At 42.5% G+C, this 16,381-nt stretch overlaps 6 protein-coding genes across 7 annotated transcripts; 2 read left to right on the top strand and 4 right to left on the bottom strand.

Moving 5' to 3' along the window:
- Positions 1–987: 987 nt before the first annotated feature.
- On the top strand, positions 988–2,860 carry BCIN_11g05510 (hypothetical protein). The gene is made up of 3 exons (XM_001549033.2): positions 988–1,089; positions 1,183–2,098; positions 2,175–2,860. Exons 1-3 carry the CDS (start codon positions 1,022–1,024, stop codon positions 2,790–2,792), a joined length of 1,602 nt encoding a protein of 533 aa, XP_001549083.2. The 5' UTR covers positions 988–1,021; the 3' UTR covers positions 2,793–2,860.
- Positions 2,861–3,615: 755 nt separating this feature from the next.
- Positions 3,616–5,613, bottom strand: BCIN_11g05500 (hypothetical protein). The gene has a single exon (XM_001549032.2). It carries the CDS (start codon positions 5,465–5,467, stop codon positions 3,767–3,769), a length of 1,701 nt encoding a protein of 566 aa, XP_001549082.1. The 5' UTR covers positions 5,468–5,613; the 3' UTR covers positions 3,616–3,766.
- Positions 5,614–6,125: 512 nt separating this feature from the next.
- Positions 6,126–8,404, top strand: BCIN_11g05490 (hypothetical protein). 2 transcript variants are annotated; one of them, XM_024696077.1, is made up of 3 exons: positions 6,126–6,741; positions 6,798–7,571; positions 7,629–8,404. In XM_024696077.1, the coding sequence occupies exons 1-3, from the start codon at positions 6,512–6,514 to the stop codon at positions 8,335–8,337; spliced, it is 1,713 nt and encodes a 570-aa protein (XP_024551881.1). In that variant the 5' UTR covers positions 6,126–6,511; the 3' UTR covers positions 8,338–8,404. The 2 variants fall into 2 exon arrangements, with proteins under 2 accessions (XP_024551881.1, XP_024551880.1); XM_024696078.1 differs by having other exon boundaries at positions 6,126–7,571.
- A 117-nt stretch (positions 8,405–8,521) lies between these two features.
- On the bottom strand, positions 8,522–9,661 carry BCIN_11g05480 (hypothetical protein). The gene has a single exon (XM_001549030.2). The coding sequence runs from the start codon at positions 9,610–9,612 to the stop codon at positions 8,653–8,655; it is 960 nt and encodes a 319-aa protein (XP_001549080.2). The 5' UTR covers positions 9,613–9,661; the 3' UTR covers positions 8,522–8,652.
- Positions 9,662–10,743: 1,082 nt separating this feature from the next.
- Positions 10,744–12,091, bottom strand: BCIN_11g05470 (hypothetical protein). Its single transcript, XM_001549029.2, has 2 exons — positions 11,315–12,091; positions 10,744–11,236 (listed from the first exon to the last, which is right to left on the bottom strand). The coding sequence occupies exons 1-2, from the start codon at positions 12,039–12,041 to the stop codon at positions 10,791–10,793; spliced, it is 1,173 nt and encodes a 390-aa protein (XP_001549079.1). The 5' UTR covers positions 12,042–12,091; the 3' UTR covers positions 10,744–10,790.
- A 1,318-nt stretch (positions 12,092–13,409) lies between these two features.
- Positions 13,410–14,239, bottom strand: BCIN_11g05460 (hypothetical protein). The gene is made up of 2 exons (XM_024696076.1): positions 14,019–14,239; positions 13,410–13,963 (listed from the first exon to the last, which is right to left on the bottom strand). The coding sequence occupies exons 1-2, from the start codon at positions 14,082–14,084 to the stop codon at positions 13,655–13,657; spliced, it is 375 nt and encodes a 124-aa protein (XP_024551879.1). The 5' UTR covers positions 14,085–14,239; the 3' UTR covers positions 13,410–13,654.
- Between the last annotated feature and the right edge of the window lie 2,142 nt (positions 14,240–16,381).

Genomic DNA, 16,381 nt, shown 5'->3' with positions numbered 1-16,381 from the left:
TTCTGTCAGAGTGAACGACAATTATGCCTAGTTCCATGTTAGATGCAGCAGTGAGCGGTTGCTTTATAATTGATTTAGAATAATTAAAATATTTCATCTGCGTTTCTCCTTTGGTCTTTTTGTTGCAACACAGAATTTGGAATTCACACATGTAATCATCAGATTCGACATGGTACTGGCCGTGAGGATCCACAACTATGCTTACGCATCGTACGGAACCTACGTCACATAATATGTCTATTGGCCGATGCGCCTGTGATATTTACCGACATGCGTTGCAATGTCACCCTTCATTAGATAGCCGTACCTTTCAAAACCTGTGTCAGATACTGAATTATGGATCGCATTTACATGTGAAGTTTCGATATTCTACTTTTGGCAATGCCGCTCGTTATTGCCGTGGTATTCACGAAACATATACCCACATACTGTGGACCCATTGAACTTCAATTTCTCTGGAGACCCCAAACCAAGATTCACGCTGTCAAAAAAACCTGGAGCATTGCCCCAACATCTCCACAACAAATAATTTGCTGGAGCCCGCACAATTCTACGTCAGCATTGAGCCATATCACATGCATCCGCTCCTATGAACAAGCAGAGAAAATCGGGCCTGGCTAACGGCCCGATCTGAAGTTATGAGTGATTCGATGCTTCCGAAGTTCATCGTGATTTGACATTACTCAATATGTGGATTATAGGTGGAAGCACGGGCTCTAATTAACCTTCATCCTAAAGAAACATAGTACGGCACTAAAAAAAACCATCCCGAAGATCTCAACTTCATACAGGATAGACATCGAGGAAAGTAATATGCGCACCAATGACAGATGATATTTCATCTTTGGGGAGTCTCTCCGTGGGGAGTCCCACAAATTCCATATATAGTCTTGAGTAAAGCTTATGATGTATGTAAATGCCCCATACGATGTTATCATTATATAAAGATGAGTGAATATCTCATCTTTTGACTTCCACTTTCTCCAGGAAAGAAAGGTTTCCTGGTTCTTCACTGCTCAAAATGGTGCATCTCCCAAAGATCAACAATGTCTACTTTCTGGCTTCTATCGCCACCGTTGGTGGGATGCTGTAAGTGCTAAAATCACAATCTACAATCTACAATCTACAACCCACAGCTGAATATTCAGAATATGAACAACGGATCTAACGAAGTGTGTGTAGGTTTGGTTTCGACATTTCATCTATGTCGGCCATTATCGGTACCAGCCAATATATAGACTACTTCAACAATCCTCAAGGTGTCGTTCAAGGAGGTATTGGCTCCGCTTTGGCTGGTGGTTCAGTAATCGGTGCCATTATGGCCGGACCAGTATCCAACAAGTATGGTCGTCGAGACTCTTTATTCTTCGCTTGTATCTGGTGGTTACTAGGCACCGCCCTCCAAACTTCCTGTAATGGAATTGGCATGTTAGTTGCTGGTCGTTTCATCAATGGTATCTGCGTAGGTATCACTTCCTCGCAAGCACCTGTATACCTCGCCGAGATTGCCAAGAAAGAAAGTCGAGGATCTATCATCGTTATTCAACAATGGTCTATTGAATGGGGTATCTTCATCATGTATTTCGTGGGATATGGATGCAGCTTCATCAAGTCTACCCCCACAGCATCATTCCGTACCGCGTGGGCTATGCAGTTTGTTCCCTGTGTTATTCTCATGATGGGTATTCCATTTCTTCCTCGCTCCCCTCGCTGGCTAGCAAAAGTCGGACGCGAAAAAGAAGCTATTGCGATCCTGGCAGATATCCAAGCAGGCGGTAATATTAACGATCCACTCGTAATCGCAGAATGGGAGGAAATCACCACCATTCTTGCTGCCGAACGTGAAGGCCAGAAGGGATGGAGACGATTCTTCAAAAACGGAATGTGGAAGCGTACACTGGCGGGTACGTCTGTGCAAGCATGGCAACAATTGAGCGGTGCGAATGTCATGACATACTACGTGGTTTATATTTTCGAAATGGCTAGTTTGACGGGAAACATCGGGCTTGTTTCGTCTGGAATTCAATATGCGATTTTCATCATCGGGACTGCAGCAACTTTCTTCTTTATTGATAAAACTGGTCGAAGACCCTTACTCGTAAGCACGCCCTTTCCTATTAACCAATCCTATTCTCCCAAAACAAACACAATAATCTTCTAACCCAAACTTTCAGATCTACGGCGCCCTCGGAATGGGTATCTGCATGTTTGTCGTAGGCGGCATTCTCGGCTCCTACGGCACCTACCTCCCCGACGGTCTAGACGGCAACCTCAGCGTGCGCGTGCAAGTCTCCGGCTCTCCAGCCTACACCGTCATCGCCTTCTGCTACCTTCTCGTGCTTCTCTACTCGGTAACTCTCGCGCCCATTGCCTGGGTCTACGCTGCTGAAGTCTGGTCGCTCGAAACACGCGCCACGGGAATGGCGCTTGCGTCGATAGCAAACTGGCTGTTCAATTTCGCGATTGGTTTGTTCATCCCGAGCGCGTTTCAGAATATTAGTTGGAAGCTTTTTATTATCTTTGGAGTCTTGTGTTTTGCGGCGGCTGTGCAGGCGTTTTTTACGTACCCGGAAACGGCGGGCAAGACGCTCGAGGAGATTGAATTGCTTTTTGCTAAAGGAGGGCCGAAGCCGTGGAAGACGAGGCCGGGGGATAGTCTGCTGGATGATAGAGTGAGGGATGTGGCTGTGGGGGATGGGAAGATGGGGGTGGGGATTGGGGGGGTGCAGGAGGAGAGGGTGGAGTATGGGGGTGTTGAGGCTGCGGATGGGAAGGGTGGAAGTGGGGTTTAGAGGCTTGGAGAAGACTAGATGGATTGATTCATAGATAGATACCATGGGATTTTATGAATAATGAGGAGTCTGAAATATTTATTCGAAGTTAATTTTTCAAAGACACTTTTTTTATGTTCATTATTCCTCCAAATACTCATATCATGCTGTGATCCTCGAGTTCTCGAACTCGCGAATATTCAACAGAGATAAACTGAAGGATAAGATAATACACTCGTAGCTCAATCGGGCGATACCTTACTCACCCTTCCTTAATTTCTATTATGGATTAGAATAATAATTTTGCGAATAGTTAACTAGATGATATTTGATTAGTTATCATGTATTAGGTTAAGCATCTAGTTAACATCAATTGGCAGCCTCAAATTGTTCTACTTAACTAGTCTATGAGAATGATAACTCTGAATGATCTTATCTTATAACTATGAGAGAGAGTTTTATTACATGAAAGAAATTCTCGAATATTTCGATATTGGCTAATAATTATCGTAGATATCTAGGACGGTCTATAATAATAACTTCTTTATGAACGACAAATGTCCCGTGCATCTACCGATGTCTAGTCCGGCTTGAAGTGTGAGTTTGAAAATGGAGAGCATAAGTGATGATTTGTGATTTGTGATGGAATTATCTACTATAGTAGAATAAATAGAAGATACATAAATAGAGATTCCGTAAAATCAGAGAGGAGCTCGCGAGTAAGAAGGGATAGTGTCGTACGGGGCGTGTAGACGGTAGGAATAGGAATTGCTAGAATAAGCTCTAGAATTGGGGGTTAAAAATGGGCTTGGGGATCAATATAGAGTTCTGTATTTCCTGATCATGATCGAGATTGTAATGGATTTTGATTTTTCTTAATATTTATTTGTGGTATCTATGTTGACCTTTCATATGTAAACTTTCTTTGAATAAACTTTATGACACAAGCTTCAAATAGAAAGGTCATCTAGTGCAAATCGAGTTGATGACTTAGCCTAATACTCGTCATCACTACCATCATCATCCAAAAACCGTACCGAAGACCTCCTCCTCTGCTCCTCAGGCAATCTCTCCACTTCCACCGAAGACACACTCTCCTCCAAGGGCGGATCTCTCTCACTCGCTCCCTTCACCCATTTCCGCACATGCCGATGCTGAAAACAAAGCGGACTAACCAACGCATCCACCGTACTCCCGCTCAGCGGCGTAGCCATTGAAACTCTTCTAGCGCATGGTTTCCCAGTTGCCGTTAAAGCCATGCAGAGACGTGGGGTTCGTTCATCGTCTGCCCAGTCTTTTTCGTCTTCGTAATGCACGTAGCGCTGACGGGTGGGTGGGTAGGTTGTAGAGGTATTGCGTCGTTCGCGTAGGGGGAGGTCGTGATTGGAATAGTAGTAGTGTTTTTCGGATGGGTTTAGGGAGAAGAATTGGGAGGCGTTGGCGGGGGAAGGTGGTTGTTTTGCTTTGGTGTTGGTCTTGGAGAGTTGGGTTGTGGAGGATATTGAAGTAGATGAACTTGGACTTGGACTGGGAGAACGAGGCCGGGGCTTTTTTGGGACCTTGTGCCGATTGGTGTTTGGGGTGGTAGTGGCAGAGTTTGTAGCTCGGCCATGTCTTGTTGTCACGCTAGAAACTCGTGTGGGTTTCGATTTTTTTGAAGGAATTGTATACCGACTTGAGACTTCCTTCACAGAGTAGCTTTGCGGATTTTCCCGAGAGTACGATGGTGTGAATTCTTCATCTGCGTAATAGTCCCTCTCTGAAGGGTAAAAGGGGCTTTTTCGGTGCGATGCTCTAGTCTCAGGCTGTTGTTGTGATTGTGCTATACTATCCTCTATTGTAGAATGAGTCGATGCAGGGCTATACATCGCCGACGGTCGCCAAACGACTGGCAGTTGTTGGCTTTCAGACTTTTTGATAGTCTGGAGACTAACTAAAAGTAAGAGGATATTTATGAGGAAGACAATGCTAACAGGTGCAATTAAAATATCGCCGCAAAATAGTTGACACCGATTGCCTAATGTTGGCCAATCAGTGTTTGCCGGAATTTGTGACCATGGTATGTATGCTTCTTTACTTTTTACCATGATCTTAAAATTATCGCAACCCCGTTGAAAATCGAGATTTACGTCCTTGGTCGTTTCATTACCAGGGATTCCACTTCTCCAGGTCTCAACACGACGCCATATGTTGTCGCTCATAGAGTAAGGTAGCAGGTTGTCCACAAGTATATGTGCCACATTCACCCAGGTAGCGGTACAAAATTGAAGACCAGCTTTTCCTCCAGTAGGGCACATTAATTTAGTTGATAAAGTGTTATAATCCCACGGCCACGGTTTAGGTGCGAAGCTGTCAATTTCATGATGCTTTTTACCCCAATGACTATTCCAAAAATCAAGTCCAAACCGTGGTCGAAAATCAGATTTGAAACGACAACCAAAAGTCTTTTCACAAACATTTCGATGATGATAACGTTTCTCATCGTCACTCAATACCTCGTAAGCCTCATTGATCAGTTGAATGGCATTTTTGACACTCCTCGTTTGCTCTGGGCCTCGTAAATTATCTGGATGAACCAATTGTAGAAGGCGAAAATGTGCTTGTTCTATATCTTCTTGAGTTGCACTGATCGGAAGATCAAGGTTGTAGTAGTGAGGAGTAAAGTTTGGAGTGTGGCATTCTTTGCGTTTTGACATGTTGTAAACTTCGCAGAGCCTTACATGGGAAGCGTTCTGGTGATGATATAACGATATATCATTATTCACGCAAGAAAATTCAACGAATTGGATATCATGGTAAAGCCATTGACGTTTTTGAACATAAATAGAAGGATAAAAATGTCAATGATAGAAGAACATGTTTTGGCGGAGGGACAAAGAGTTGAATCTTTTAATGTAAAGGATGCTGCAAACAGGCTTGCAAAGTGTTGCTTCTCTTATCTGCCTAGTACATACAGTGAGACAATTGCATTGTTTGAAGTTCCAGATATCTCTTTGGTCTTTTGGTTTCTGCACAACATTCTTCAAATATCGTGGCATCACCGATAATGAGGAGCAACCAACATGAGTGATATTCTCATACCTTCGCATGTACTCTGACCCTAATGAACTTTCATCAAGGACACATGAATTGATTTCAGATCCATAGACTTTTCGTAAGCCGAGAGAATGATCTTGTAATCCCATATAGTCTCTGAATGACACCGATCAGAGAAGAGGAAAGAAGTTTGGTGAGAGATGCCATCAAAAGGCATGCTTATGTAAGCACGGATTGTCGGCCACCAGGGTCTGGTGGGCTTCATTTTTTCATTCCCAACCTACCTAGTAAGGGTCCTTATGCATCTCCAACTTTCCTAGACCAAATATATATGTTCATCGATACCAAGTCTTACGATGATCGTGACGAACTCGGAAGAAGTCTGCTACCCTCTTTCATGTACAAGTTTTGAACTGAACAGGATGAGATCTTGGAATGAAGGCACTACCAGATGGAGTGGTTGGAATGCACCTATGACAACAAAGAGCTTCCTATGATAGGTAACTTGCAAACATTTGTCCTTATATTTGGAAGAGTCAAGGAACAATAGTAAGAACAATAAAAGGCAAGTGCCCCTAGCTAGGTGAATACGCCTTTTGGGAGGAAGGGAGGGTATTTAATAGAAAGTGACAGACACACAAGTTATAGCACATTTTCTGTCAAGTCTTTTTCAAACGGGGTCCTCGAATAATGTTGCGTTGAATATGAAATTGCTGGACAACTTGTACCTTTACGAGGGCTGGAAGGCGATGGCGTTCTCTGCCTGCCTCTTGCCCTTCCTGGTATCTTACCTTGTTACCACAATTAAATCTGTCATTGCTGTGCGCAGTAAAAATAATGACAAATCGCCCGCTATTGATCCATCAGCGGATTTTATATTTGGAAACCTTTTAGCCTTTTCGTTTGACACTCGTGGATATATGGCACATCTCATGTGAGTATATGGCGATTCATCCATGGCCATCTGGGTTTGCTCATAAATGCGATCAGAGAACGGTTCGGTCCTCATGTACCTGTTCGAATAAGAGTAGCCTCCGATAGCTTTTATTTTGTTTCAGGGCCTGAATATATTCTCAAATTGTTCCGCGGTTCTCGGGATCTTACTGCCATTCCTGCCATGGCAGCTATCGTGGAACGAATATTCGGCGCTCCCCCTGAAGCCAGTTCTGTGCTTTTAGACGATAACACTGGAACCTCACCAAAGCCATTGCTAGATAGCAACCCTTTGCCTGGAGACCAGCGTTACCACCATATTTCACACCATGCATATACTGATAACCTTACTGGTGTGAGGTTGGCAGAAGTAGTAGCTCGGTTTCTAACGAATCTTGGCACAGAATTGGATAAAATTGGTGTGGTAACGAACGAATGGCTGGATATTCCGGATCTGTACTCCTTCATACAAAATGCAGTATTCAATGCTAACACGCTTGCACTTTGTGGGTCCCATATATTTGAAGTCAATCCTACATTCACCGAGGACTTTTGGAACTTTGATTCTCAGGTTGGAGGACCGCTGAAGGGTATTCCAAGATTTTTCATACCCGACGCATACAGAATAAGAGATAAAATGGTCAAGAGTATTCTTGAATGGCATCGATCAGCAGAAGCACATCTCGATCATAGCGACAAGGAACTTGATAAGACGTCATGGGAGCCTTATTATGGCTCAAGGCTTTTCCGAAACCGAGCACGCCATCTTTCTAAGATCAATGGCTTCGGTGATCAAGCTCGTGCGGCTAATGATCTGGGCTTGATATGGGGGTAAGTTGATCTGTACTATGGAACACGATCTTCCGAATGCAATCTAACGCCCCACAGTGCAAATTCCAATAGTATTCCAGCAATTGCTTGGTGTATTCTAGATATTATTTGTCGTCCGGATCTTCTCTCACAAGTCCAAGCTGAACTTGCTTCGATTGAAAAACTACATCCAACTGCAAATTTCGACCAACGAATGCCTGATCTTCTATCGAACCTCCTGCTCCAATCAATTTATTGCGAGGAACTGAGATTGCGAAATGCTGCGGCGCTTCAACGTAGTACTGTCTCCTCCAACTTCAAGCTAGGTCCGTGGAAATTTCCCAAAGAAGCCATGATTCTAGCAAGTATCTGGTTTGCGGGTCATGACAAGAACGTCTGGAACGAAGGCGCAAACGGAGAGCATGATGTTGATAGTTTTTGGCCCGAACGTTTCATTCTTTACCCCAATAATCCATACAGCGGCCCAAGAAAATCGGATTCAGGTAAACATCCATCTGAAAAAATCGCAAAACCTAAACTCACCACGGACACGGTCAGCGGCTCCTGGATCCCTTATGGAGGTGGTCAGCAAATTTGCCCAGGTCGATTTTATGCAAAGCAAGAATCTATCGGAAGTATAGCGATGTTTTTGTCAAAATTCGAGATTGAGTTGACTGGCAATAAAAATCCTGAGCCGGACTTCAAGTACTTCTCATTAGGGGTTTTACCGCCCAAGGGCAAGTTCCCAGCGAGATTACGAAGAAGGCTTGGGAAGGTTGCCGAGTGAGTGATGTCATATTATACATTTTATTTTTGTAATGATATCTTTTTTCGGTGCCCTCTAGTTGGCTTCATAGGAGCATCCAAGCTTGGTCGCGATTTTCCATTTAGGGTGTTGTTCAGATCTCGACGAAAATTCGCTCTTGTTCACACTTGCTATTGAGTCTGTACAATTTATTCTACTTGTAATTTGAATTGATATTCCCTTGAGCTCTTGTTTTTAACTTCTCTTTGCCCAAGATCATTGCTTGAAAGCTCTCTTCATTGTTCAACCTTGATTGGGGAAAGTGTTTTTGTATGATGCTAATTTCCTATGAAAGCTTTATAGCTCGACCTCCGTCGTCGTCGTTTTTGGTAGAGCGAGTTCAATGTACCAAGGCTTTTGCGTTGGCTGATACCTCAAGTTCATTATGCTTGCATTAACCATTAAAGTTTCTTTACCTTCTTCAATAGGTTCAATATTCATTCTCGGCCACCCACATTCAACTTTCCTCATCTTCGAAATGCCATCCTCTCCCCAAGTCGCTACTTCTGCACCATGCGCTTCATGAATATGCCCGCAGCAGAACAACGTCGGTTTTGCTCTTTCTAGTGCCTTGATTAAATTGCAGCATCCAACATGCCCAGCACGTCCATAGACTTCGTCTAAAACAGCCATTGGAGGCCCATGAGTCATGACAATATCAATATTCTTACCGCCTTCATCCTCTCCAAAACTCGGTATTCGGACCGCGCCAGGTACACTTTGCATCCCCAAATCGAGTTCATCTGGGCCATTGAAGCGATCCTGATATCTTTCATATGCCCATCCGAACCTGCAAAACTCAGGCGTATATGGACTTGCATAGATCCTCAACGCTGCTCCATTCTCCAGGCTAAAATCATGAACCCCTTCCTCCAGATAAGTGACGCCGGCATCCCTCGCCATATCACCCTTCATAATCTCATTGCCCGCAGCGCATTCCCCTAAAACCTCTTCATATTCTTCGCTCGTATATTTGTGGCCGAGGTTGCGTACAACCCATGCTTTATCCAAAGTCCGGTCGTGATTTCCGGCTATCACGAGCTTTAACTTGGCGGGGATGGCTTTTAACATTTGAAGAGCGCTGCGATATTCAGATAAATCACCAACTTTGGTGAGATCACCACAGTGAAGAAGAACATCTATATCTGATGGGATTTTGGATAGTGATAGTGGAATATCGTCATCGTTGAATTCGAAGGTGTGGGTATCTGAAATGACCATCACGCGAGTGGGAATTTTTGGTTGTTGGCCCGCCATTCTTGAAGATCGTTGTGAATATTTTGTGGAATTTGGTAGAAAAAATTTCGATGGAAAACGAGGAAGCCGCATAGGTAATAGGCAATGAATGTTATGTTGAAGATGCAAAAACAAACCGAATCCAAAGTGCTGCCTTGCTCAGCTCACGTGACTGATTATTAGAATGCTCGCTGCGCCACCGAGCCGCGCCAGCCCCGCAATTGTCTCACAACAAACAGAACATCTCAAACGACACGCGCCAGAGGCGACGATAGAACGTCAATCGAAACGGCTGTAACACCCTGACGTAAGACACGCATAAATGGGACAAAAATGCCAGCCTCACTCACAGCTGTCTTGAGAGGATATCGTCTTGACTCTACAAATCAGGATCGACATTCCTGTTTTTTCACGCTGAGCTTGAGTTCTCGTTTGGATATAGGGTCGTCAGATTAAGTGTTTCCTTTCAGGTACTTCTCATTTCGAAGCTCTCTTCTTATTGTTTTTGTCGATTTCCTCTATTGCTGTATTTTGTCTAGCTAAGCTTGCCACATTCACATTCTAGATCCAGAGACATCATTCTCAGATACTGTAAAACAGATGCACCCATCTCAACATATAGAAACCTTGTTTACAGTACACCTCGACTTATCACTTGTGGCCCTTCAAAGTCGAAGTACAAATTTCCAGTTCCGGGTTCCGTAATTCTGGCATGCCGATGTGCCACGAAGTTTCATCTCGATTTTGATCACATATGTCCACAGAGAGTGTCTTTTAAACAACTCGACTAGTAAATGAACGTCCAGCATTTGAATCCCAATCATCATTTGTTTTTGTCATAGCTTTCCGCGTGTACGATCCACTACGAGTTCATCTCCTTCTCGATGTATTATACACACATGCAGGTGGTCAAGGATCTAAAACATATCAATTATCCTTCATTTGTATAGACATTTGTTCTTCAGTTTCACATGTATTCACATTCACACGAGGATAGTAATAGTCAAATACATTAATGTATATTGATTATTGTAATATCTAGTCCGTTGTCCTGCTCACTCGTCAGGCTGTCGGATGAGAGAATATGATCGATCTAGATCCATATCAAAATGCGTATGGTCAGCCATAAAGCAAGATCAAAACTTGACAGGCTGATCATTTCTATCATTTCGATCATGAAAGATGGAACCTTTTTACTCTTATCGAGTTGGCCATTGAATTTCCGGTGATGCATTTTCCTTCAAACATGCTAATTGAAGCCCGGTGATTTGTTGTTCGGTATTTTTGATCCATGACGTTATAATATTAGAGATCCCATGATCCTGATCGTGATGGTCATCTGGAATCAATGACATGGCAGCACACAAAGAAGTCGGCTTGATACACTTCATCTTTTTTTCCAACATAGAGAACGACCACTCTTTGTATGGTCTTGTAGGAAGTGGGTAGATCTCTTGCTCAATCGCACCTTTTACCAACATGCCGAGTATCATTGCATCACAGTGCTTACGGTGAGGCTCTCTACCTTCACCGTATCTGGTTCCAATCGAACATTTCGAGCTGTTATCCTGATATCGCTTTATAGTGTAATCAAGCATTTCAACCAATTCACCAATTGCGTGCTCGCGAGAACTTTCAAGTTGATCTGTAAAAATCGGGTTAGCGCTTGTTAGACGATCAAATGGAAAAAGAAGTTAAACTGGATAGGACCTGAGATGCTTACCTGTAATAAGTTGTGGAATCGGTAGACTAGTGATGCTAAGCAATTTTTTGATTCCATTTCCAGTATAATTGAGAGCAATGCCTTTCGTGATCTCTTCAAGCACATCTGCCATATTGAAAACCCAGGCTATGAAGATCCAGCGAGGTATGTCTTCTCCCGACACGGATTCGTGACCAGCTGACATCTTCCAGGCTGGCGTGAATACATAAGCAACCTCATGCATTTGATACTTGTGGCATAAGAGTGCAATTTGCGTGAACATAGATAAACTAATGTCCAAAGGAACAGATCGAAAACGTCCATGTATGATGTTGAGTAAAATGTTCCATGCCTTTGAATCGTCATCATGAAGGGACAATTCGAGCTTGCCAGTTTTCTTCAGCTCGATACCTTCTGGGGAGCCTGCCTTGAGCATATCTTTGTATACCGGTGAAGCAATTGACATATGTTTAGATGATACTAACATACGAACTTGCTTTAATTCGACCCAAGAAGTATCATTTAGCTCGGATGGTTTTTCAACAGATATATTGGTTGGCGAGATATCCGTTGTCTTGATCAGAATATTGCACACCGCATTTGATGGCTCATCTATAATCTTGAAATCATCTTCTGATGAATCGGCATCAGTCCAGACATCATCTGTCTGAGACGGTGAACACTCTTCTGGATTGAATAAGAGAATTAGGTCCCCTTCTGCATCGATGATCAACGTATCGCCGGTCATTTTGATAAGGAGAGAATTATTTTGTATGTAAGTTGTCTAAGGATCTCTTCGTTGATGAGCTATTGAGTGATGAACGATGTGATTTTATCGTGTTAAATCTTAATAGTGTTGTTGGATAATTGTGATGATTGAAAACCTTATATAAGAAAAAGCGACGCAGAAGATAGTCGCTAATTTATCCGCTAGTGCATAACCTTAGTCCTATGGTCATGTATATGGAGATCTTAATGAAATCCCTGTGATTAATTGGAATCTAGAAAGGCTCGAGTGTACGGCGTTAGCAGAAGCGGTGTTGATTCGCTAAGCTACAATTAGCCAGTGAATTTACTATCAACTTTGCACATTACCAAGTGAAGTCATGCAGACATTGAAACGATATGAGTACAAGAAATTCACTTAGTTTTGCACAATAATAAAGCACATGGAGACATCAAAGCTCATCAAGCCTGATGATATGGTGTGAACGAAGTGAATGACTTCAATTCAATTGCCACTGTAATATAGTTACTGTAGTAAATCCCTAAGCGAATGCGAAAGACACTAGCTCTTTCAGTAATTCTATACAAGACTTACTACTTTCAATACGTAGCTAGCTCTTTAGATAGAATATAATTAGACATACAGGACCCACGCAATTCGTGGGTGCTACGTCTTCCGTATCCTTTCGTACCAACAGATATTCATGAATAATGACAACTCACACTCGATTATGTTATTTGCAGAGTAATGGACGGCAGATCGATGGGTAAACTAAACTTGTAAGCTTCCATCATTATAGAATCAAGAATGGAAGAACATAATTCATTTGGAGCTTCCAAGAAGAGAGCATGTGATAGATCACACTCATAACTATGAATGGAATGATGCTCTAAGGAGTAGAGTCATCCCCTTTCCACGAAATTCAAACCCGAGAGCCAATAGTATAAGACCTTGTGATTATTCTGATACTGCAATGAAACTTTTGTACGGTTCTTATTAAGTTATAGTCATGCCATAGTCATATCCGTTTGCTGTTGGTCAATCAAATGATTTGTTACAGTATTTCAAATAATGTGAACTTCAATATCATGTGATTAATATGGTTAAGATTATGTTAGGGCCACACAGGTTAGTTGATCATATGATTTTACAGGCACAAACTACTCAGAAGCCAAATTCTTGTGTCTAGATCCGATTAATTAAGGGCACAGTTTGTAGAGTCGCAGGCGAACATCTTTGTGATGAGTTGCAATATACTGTCTTGTAAGCATATTCAACAGTTTACTTCACGGTCAGATCTTCGGCTTCATCTCTTTGGATTAATTCCAAATCTTTCAACACTTAAGAAAGTTTTTTTTTTTCACAAGAGACGTAGATACAAGATCAAATTGCACAGGCAGATATAGATCATAAGTTTGCATTTGAATGAATGTTACGCAAAACCTCGCCAACTTCACTAAACTCTCGTCATCTCCTCAAATTCATCATCGTATACGCGAACATAAACAAAAACAACTGCTTCAGAAACCATGTTACCTCCCCACTCATTCTCACAAAACAAGTCCTCTCCCAATCCTCATCTCATATTGGCGCCACATTCATCTCTCCCACTCATCAAAGCCTAAGCCCCTCCCTTATAGAGTGATTGGCAAGAAGATAACAAGACCGTTTGCAACATTGAGACAGCTGAGGGTGAGTAATCCGGCGGAAGTACAGCAGTAATCTCCATCGTCTTTGCTTGTACGAGCCTCAATTCCACGTTCCTCAAGAGCACGGTTCTTAAGAGTGATTGGAATGCTAATGCCAACACCGTTCAAGATATTGGTACAAGTGAGGAGAGTGAGGAGTCCGTTGGATTCACAAGTGTATTTGCTGCCGGAACAAGCTGGGACTCCAGTTGGGGAGGTGCTGCCCCAGGTGTGGGTTGGGCTACCACCATTGTTCTGAAATTTAATGTTAGTTTTATAGACCATAGAACACGAGATTTCAGGAGCTCACGTTTGGGAGAGCAGCAACGCTGACAGCGAGGAGTGTGGTGACGACGGCGGAGAATGAGGCGTGCATTTTGAATGAAGTGTTGGAAGTTTGAAGGCTTGAAGTAGCGGGTGAATGTTGTTTGTTTGAAGGACTTGTTGATGTGATAGAAGTGATTGATGATGTGATTGATGATGTGATTGATGTTATTTTAGTTGGGAATTCCTCTGCTCTTTATACACTTCTTGAGAGGTATGATTTACCGCTTTGGGTTCACTAAGCCAACCGCAAACCTCAGCTGCACGTAGCTTTTGGGATACAACAGCCGTCTACGTAGGTGGATCCTTCCATGTTCTTGCATGAGAAGCGAGCAGGTGGATCTAAACTGTCACTACCAATTCCTCACAGGATAGAAGTGGTGTCTGGTCCTTTCAGCGACGCCTTAAATGCCGATCATAGCCGTTTCATGGGAAAAACCACTTATGAATGGTAGTCTTAGATGGCTATCAAAAATAGCCATCTTCGTGTTGTACATTCACACCCCTTGTTGTTTCCTGTTTTGACCGACTGGCTCTAGTGAATACATTGTAGAATGAAGGTCTGCATCTCATGATTCGCTATAGTTTGCAATTTTTGTAGTAACGAAGGATCACCAAGAAACGCCGAGAAGCTTGAATGTTCCAGTTGAGGGCATTCAGACTGCAGTATTGAAATTTAAGAGGGAAAAGATCTACAAGAAAAGGAACGCTAATAGTGTTGAACGTGATCCCCTGTTCTAATGTTCTGGACCACTCTCAAATTCAGCGTGAAGTTCTGATGCGGATTTAGATTACTCGCCCCTAAAAAATCGAAGCCCCATGCAAGAGGAGATCGAGATGACCCGCATAATACATGGAGAAAAAAAGAAAATGACACGCTTGATCTATTAAGCAGCAGCACGTAGTAGTTGACGGGTACCACACCACAGTCAACTTGCATTATATTTCTGTTTATTCCCTCTAGCATTGATTAAGTCTAGATTTTATTCAGCCTACTAATTTGTCTTGGAAGATTTTGCTTTGTGATGATTGGTAAAAATGAAGGACCCCACTTCTCCATCTGAAAATACTCGGTCACTGGCTGAGAGAATCTATCATGGAGACCTTATGTGTTCCATAAAATTTCTCTACCATTGCTGATTTGAACAACAGTCTTTCTCGTTTACATCTCCACCACGTTGGAAGTACTGCAGCATTCCCACAATTCTATGGTTCCCGGTGGGGAATGGTAATGCATGTAATTAAAGCTAAATTTGGAATAGATAAACCTCAATCATCGAGTTTGTTGATGACCCATATGTCCTTTTATAGTATACCGAAGAGACAACACGAATATCTTTAATAAGATTACTCAATTCCGCAATTCCGCACTCAATAAGAATTCACAGTTCCCAATCTCAACTTCATTGAGTACCATTGCATTTCCATTGATTGGAATTCCTGGTATTCGTATTATCTCCATTGACAGATACAATTTCTACAAGGGTTTTTCAAAATGCGAGGCTTGACGTTCAGAAGCTGAACCTAAAATGTGGTGCATTAGCGTGGTTTCAAGACTTCTGTTCTTGAATCGGACTAAAACCAAATATTAATCCTAAAACGGGTTTGAATGCCAATTCTTCATTCCCAGATGGGTTCATCGCGGTATCCAATCATTCAGATTTTAAACCATGTCATGTCACTTTGATATCTCCTGATTAGTTAGCGGATGCCCACACTCAATCCCGAGCCCGCCCCCGCTCCTACAGTAGTATCCGCTAGTCCGTCCTGGCTGTTTCTGTCACCAGTATTAAACTCCGATAACCCCTCACATAACTATTTTCTGACTCATCAAAAGCTTAAGCATTTCCATGCAACTCGTATACAAAGAGCTCAACAGTTTTCCACCTACGTAGATGGCTCTCTTGTCTTATAGATATCCATGTAATAAAGACGACAGGCTGAATCGCATCTCGAACAAAAACCTCACATTCAGATTGAGTTTTATCACAGCGTATTATTCACAGTTAGACGGAATAGATCCTGAAATCATGAATCGTATGATAATCTAAACATAAGCGCACTCTTTTCTCGATGTTTCAACGAAATTGACAACTGGAATTAATGATTTTACGTAAATTTCAATGATAACCCTGATTTTTTCCCTCTCTAGAGATTTCAGCCTCTTCCTACCCTCTTGAAATGTTTTGCGACTACCCCGCAAATACTTCACGACCAGATGCAACCCAATATTGAAACCCACCTTAACCCCTGCCAACTCAGTCCATTCAACCCAAATTGACCTTCGGAAAGTCCGCAAACCATAAGATCCTGCACAAAAATAAGCTTAAACTTCTCCAACCACGCGAA

Source organism: Botrytis cinerea, chromosome 11 (assembly GCF_000143535.2).
Source record: "Botrytis cinerea B05.10 chromosome 11, complete sequence".
Lineage (NCBI taxonomy): Eukaryota > Fungi > Ascomycota > Leotiomycetes > Helotiales > Sclerotiniaceae > Botrytis > Botrytis cinerea.
This window is presented reverse-complemented; position numbering and strand designations above follow the sequence as displayed.

Excerpts from the sequence above, each read along its gene's own strand:
- BCIN_11g05500 (XM_001549032.2), bottom strand. The coding sequence starts at position 5,467 with ATGTCAAAACGCAAAGAATGCCACACTCCAAACTTTACTCCTCACTAC.
- BCIN_11g05490 (XM_024696077.1), top strand. The coding sequence starts at position 6,512 with ATGAAATTGCTGGACAACTTGTACCTTTACGAGGGCTGGAAGGCGATG. Across the intron at positions 6,742-6,797 it reads GGATATATGGCACATCTCAT|AGAACGGTTCGGTCCTCATG; the intron begins GTGAGTATATGG and ends AAATGCGATCAG. Across the intron at positions 7,572-7,628 it reads GATCTGGGCTTGATATGGGG|TGCAAATTCCAATAGTATTC; the intron begins GTAAGTTGATCT and ends AACGCCCCACAG.
- BCIN_11g05480 (XM_001549030.2), bottom strand. The coding sequence starts at position 9,612 with ATGGCGGGCCAACAACCAAAAATTCCCACTCGCGTGATGGTCATTTCA.
- BCIN_11g05460 (XM_024696076.1), bottom strand. The coding sequence starts at position 14,084 with ATGCACGCCTCATTCTCCGCCGTCGTCACCACACTCCTCGCTGTCAGC. Across the intron at positions 13,964-14,018 it reads GCGTTGCTGCTCTCCCAAAC|AACAATGGTGGTAGCCCAAC; the intron begins GTGAGCTCCTGA and ends ATTAAATTTCAG.
- BCIN_11g05470 (XM_001549029.2), bottom strand. The coding sequence starts at position 12,041 with ATGACCGGCGATACGTTGATCATCGATGCAGAAGGGGACCTAATTCTC. Across the intron at positions 11,237-11,314 it reads GATTCCACAACTTATTACAG|ATCAACTTGAAAGTTCTCGC; the intron begins GTAAGCATCTCA and ends CGATTTTTACAG.
- BCIN_11g05510 (XM_001549033.2), top strand. The coding sequence starts at position 1,022 with ATGGTGCATCTCCCAAAGATCAACAATGTCTACTTTCTGGCTTCTATC. Across the intron at positions 1,090-1,182 it reads GCCACCGTTGGTGGGATGCT|GTTTGGTTTCGACATTTCAT; the intron begins GTAAGTGCTAAA and ends AAGTGTGTGTAG. Across the intron at positions 2,099-2,174 it reads CTGGTCGAAGACCCTTACTC|ATCTACGGCGCCCTCGGAAT; the intron begins GTAAGCACGCCC and ends CCAAACTTTCAG.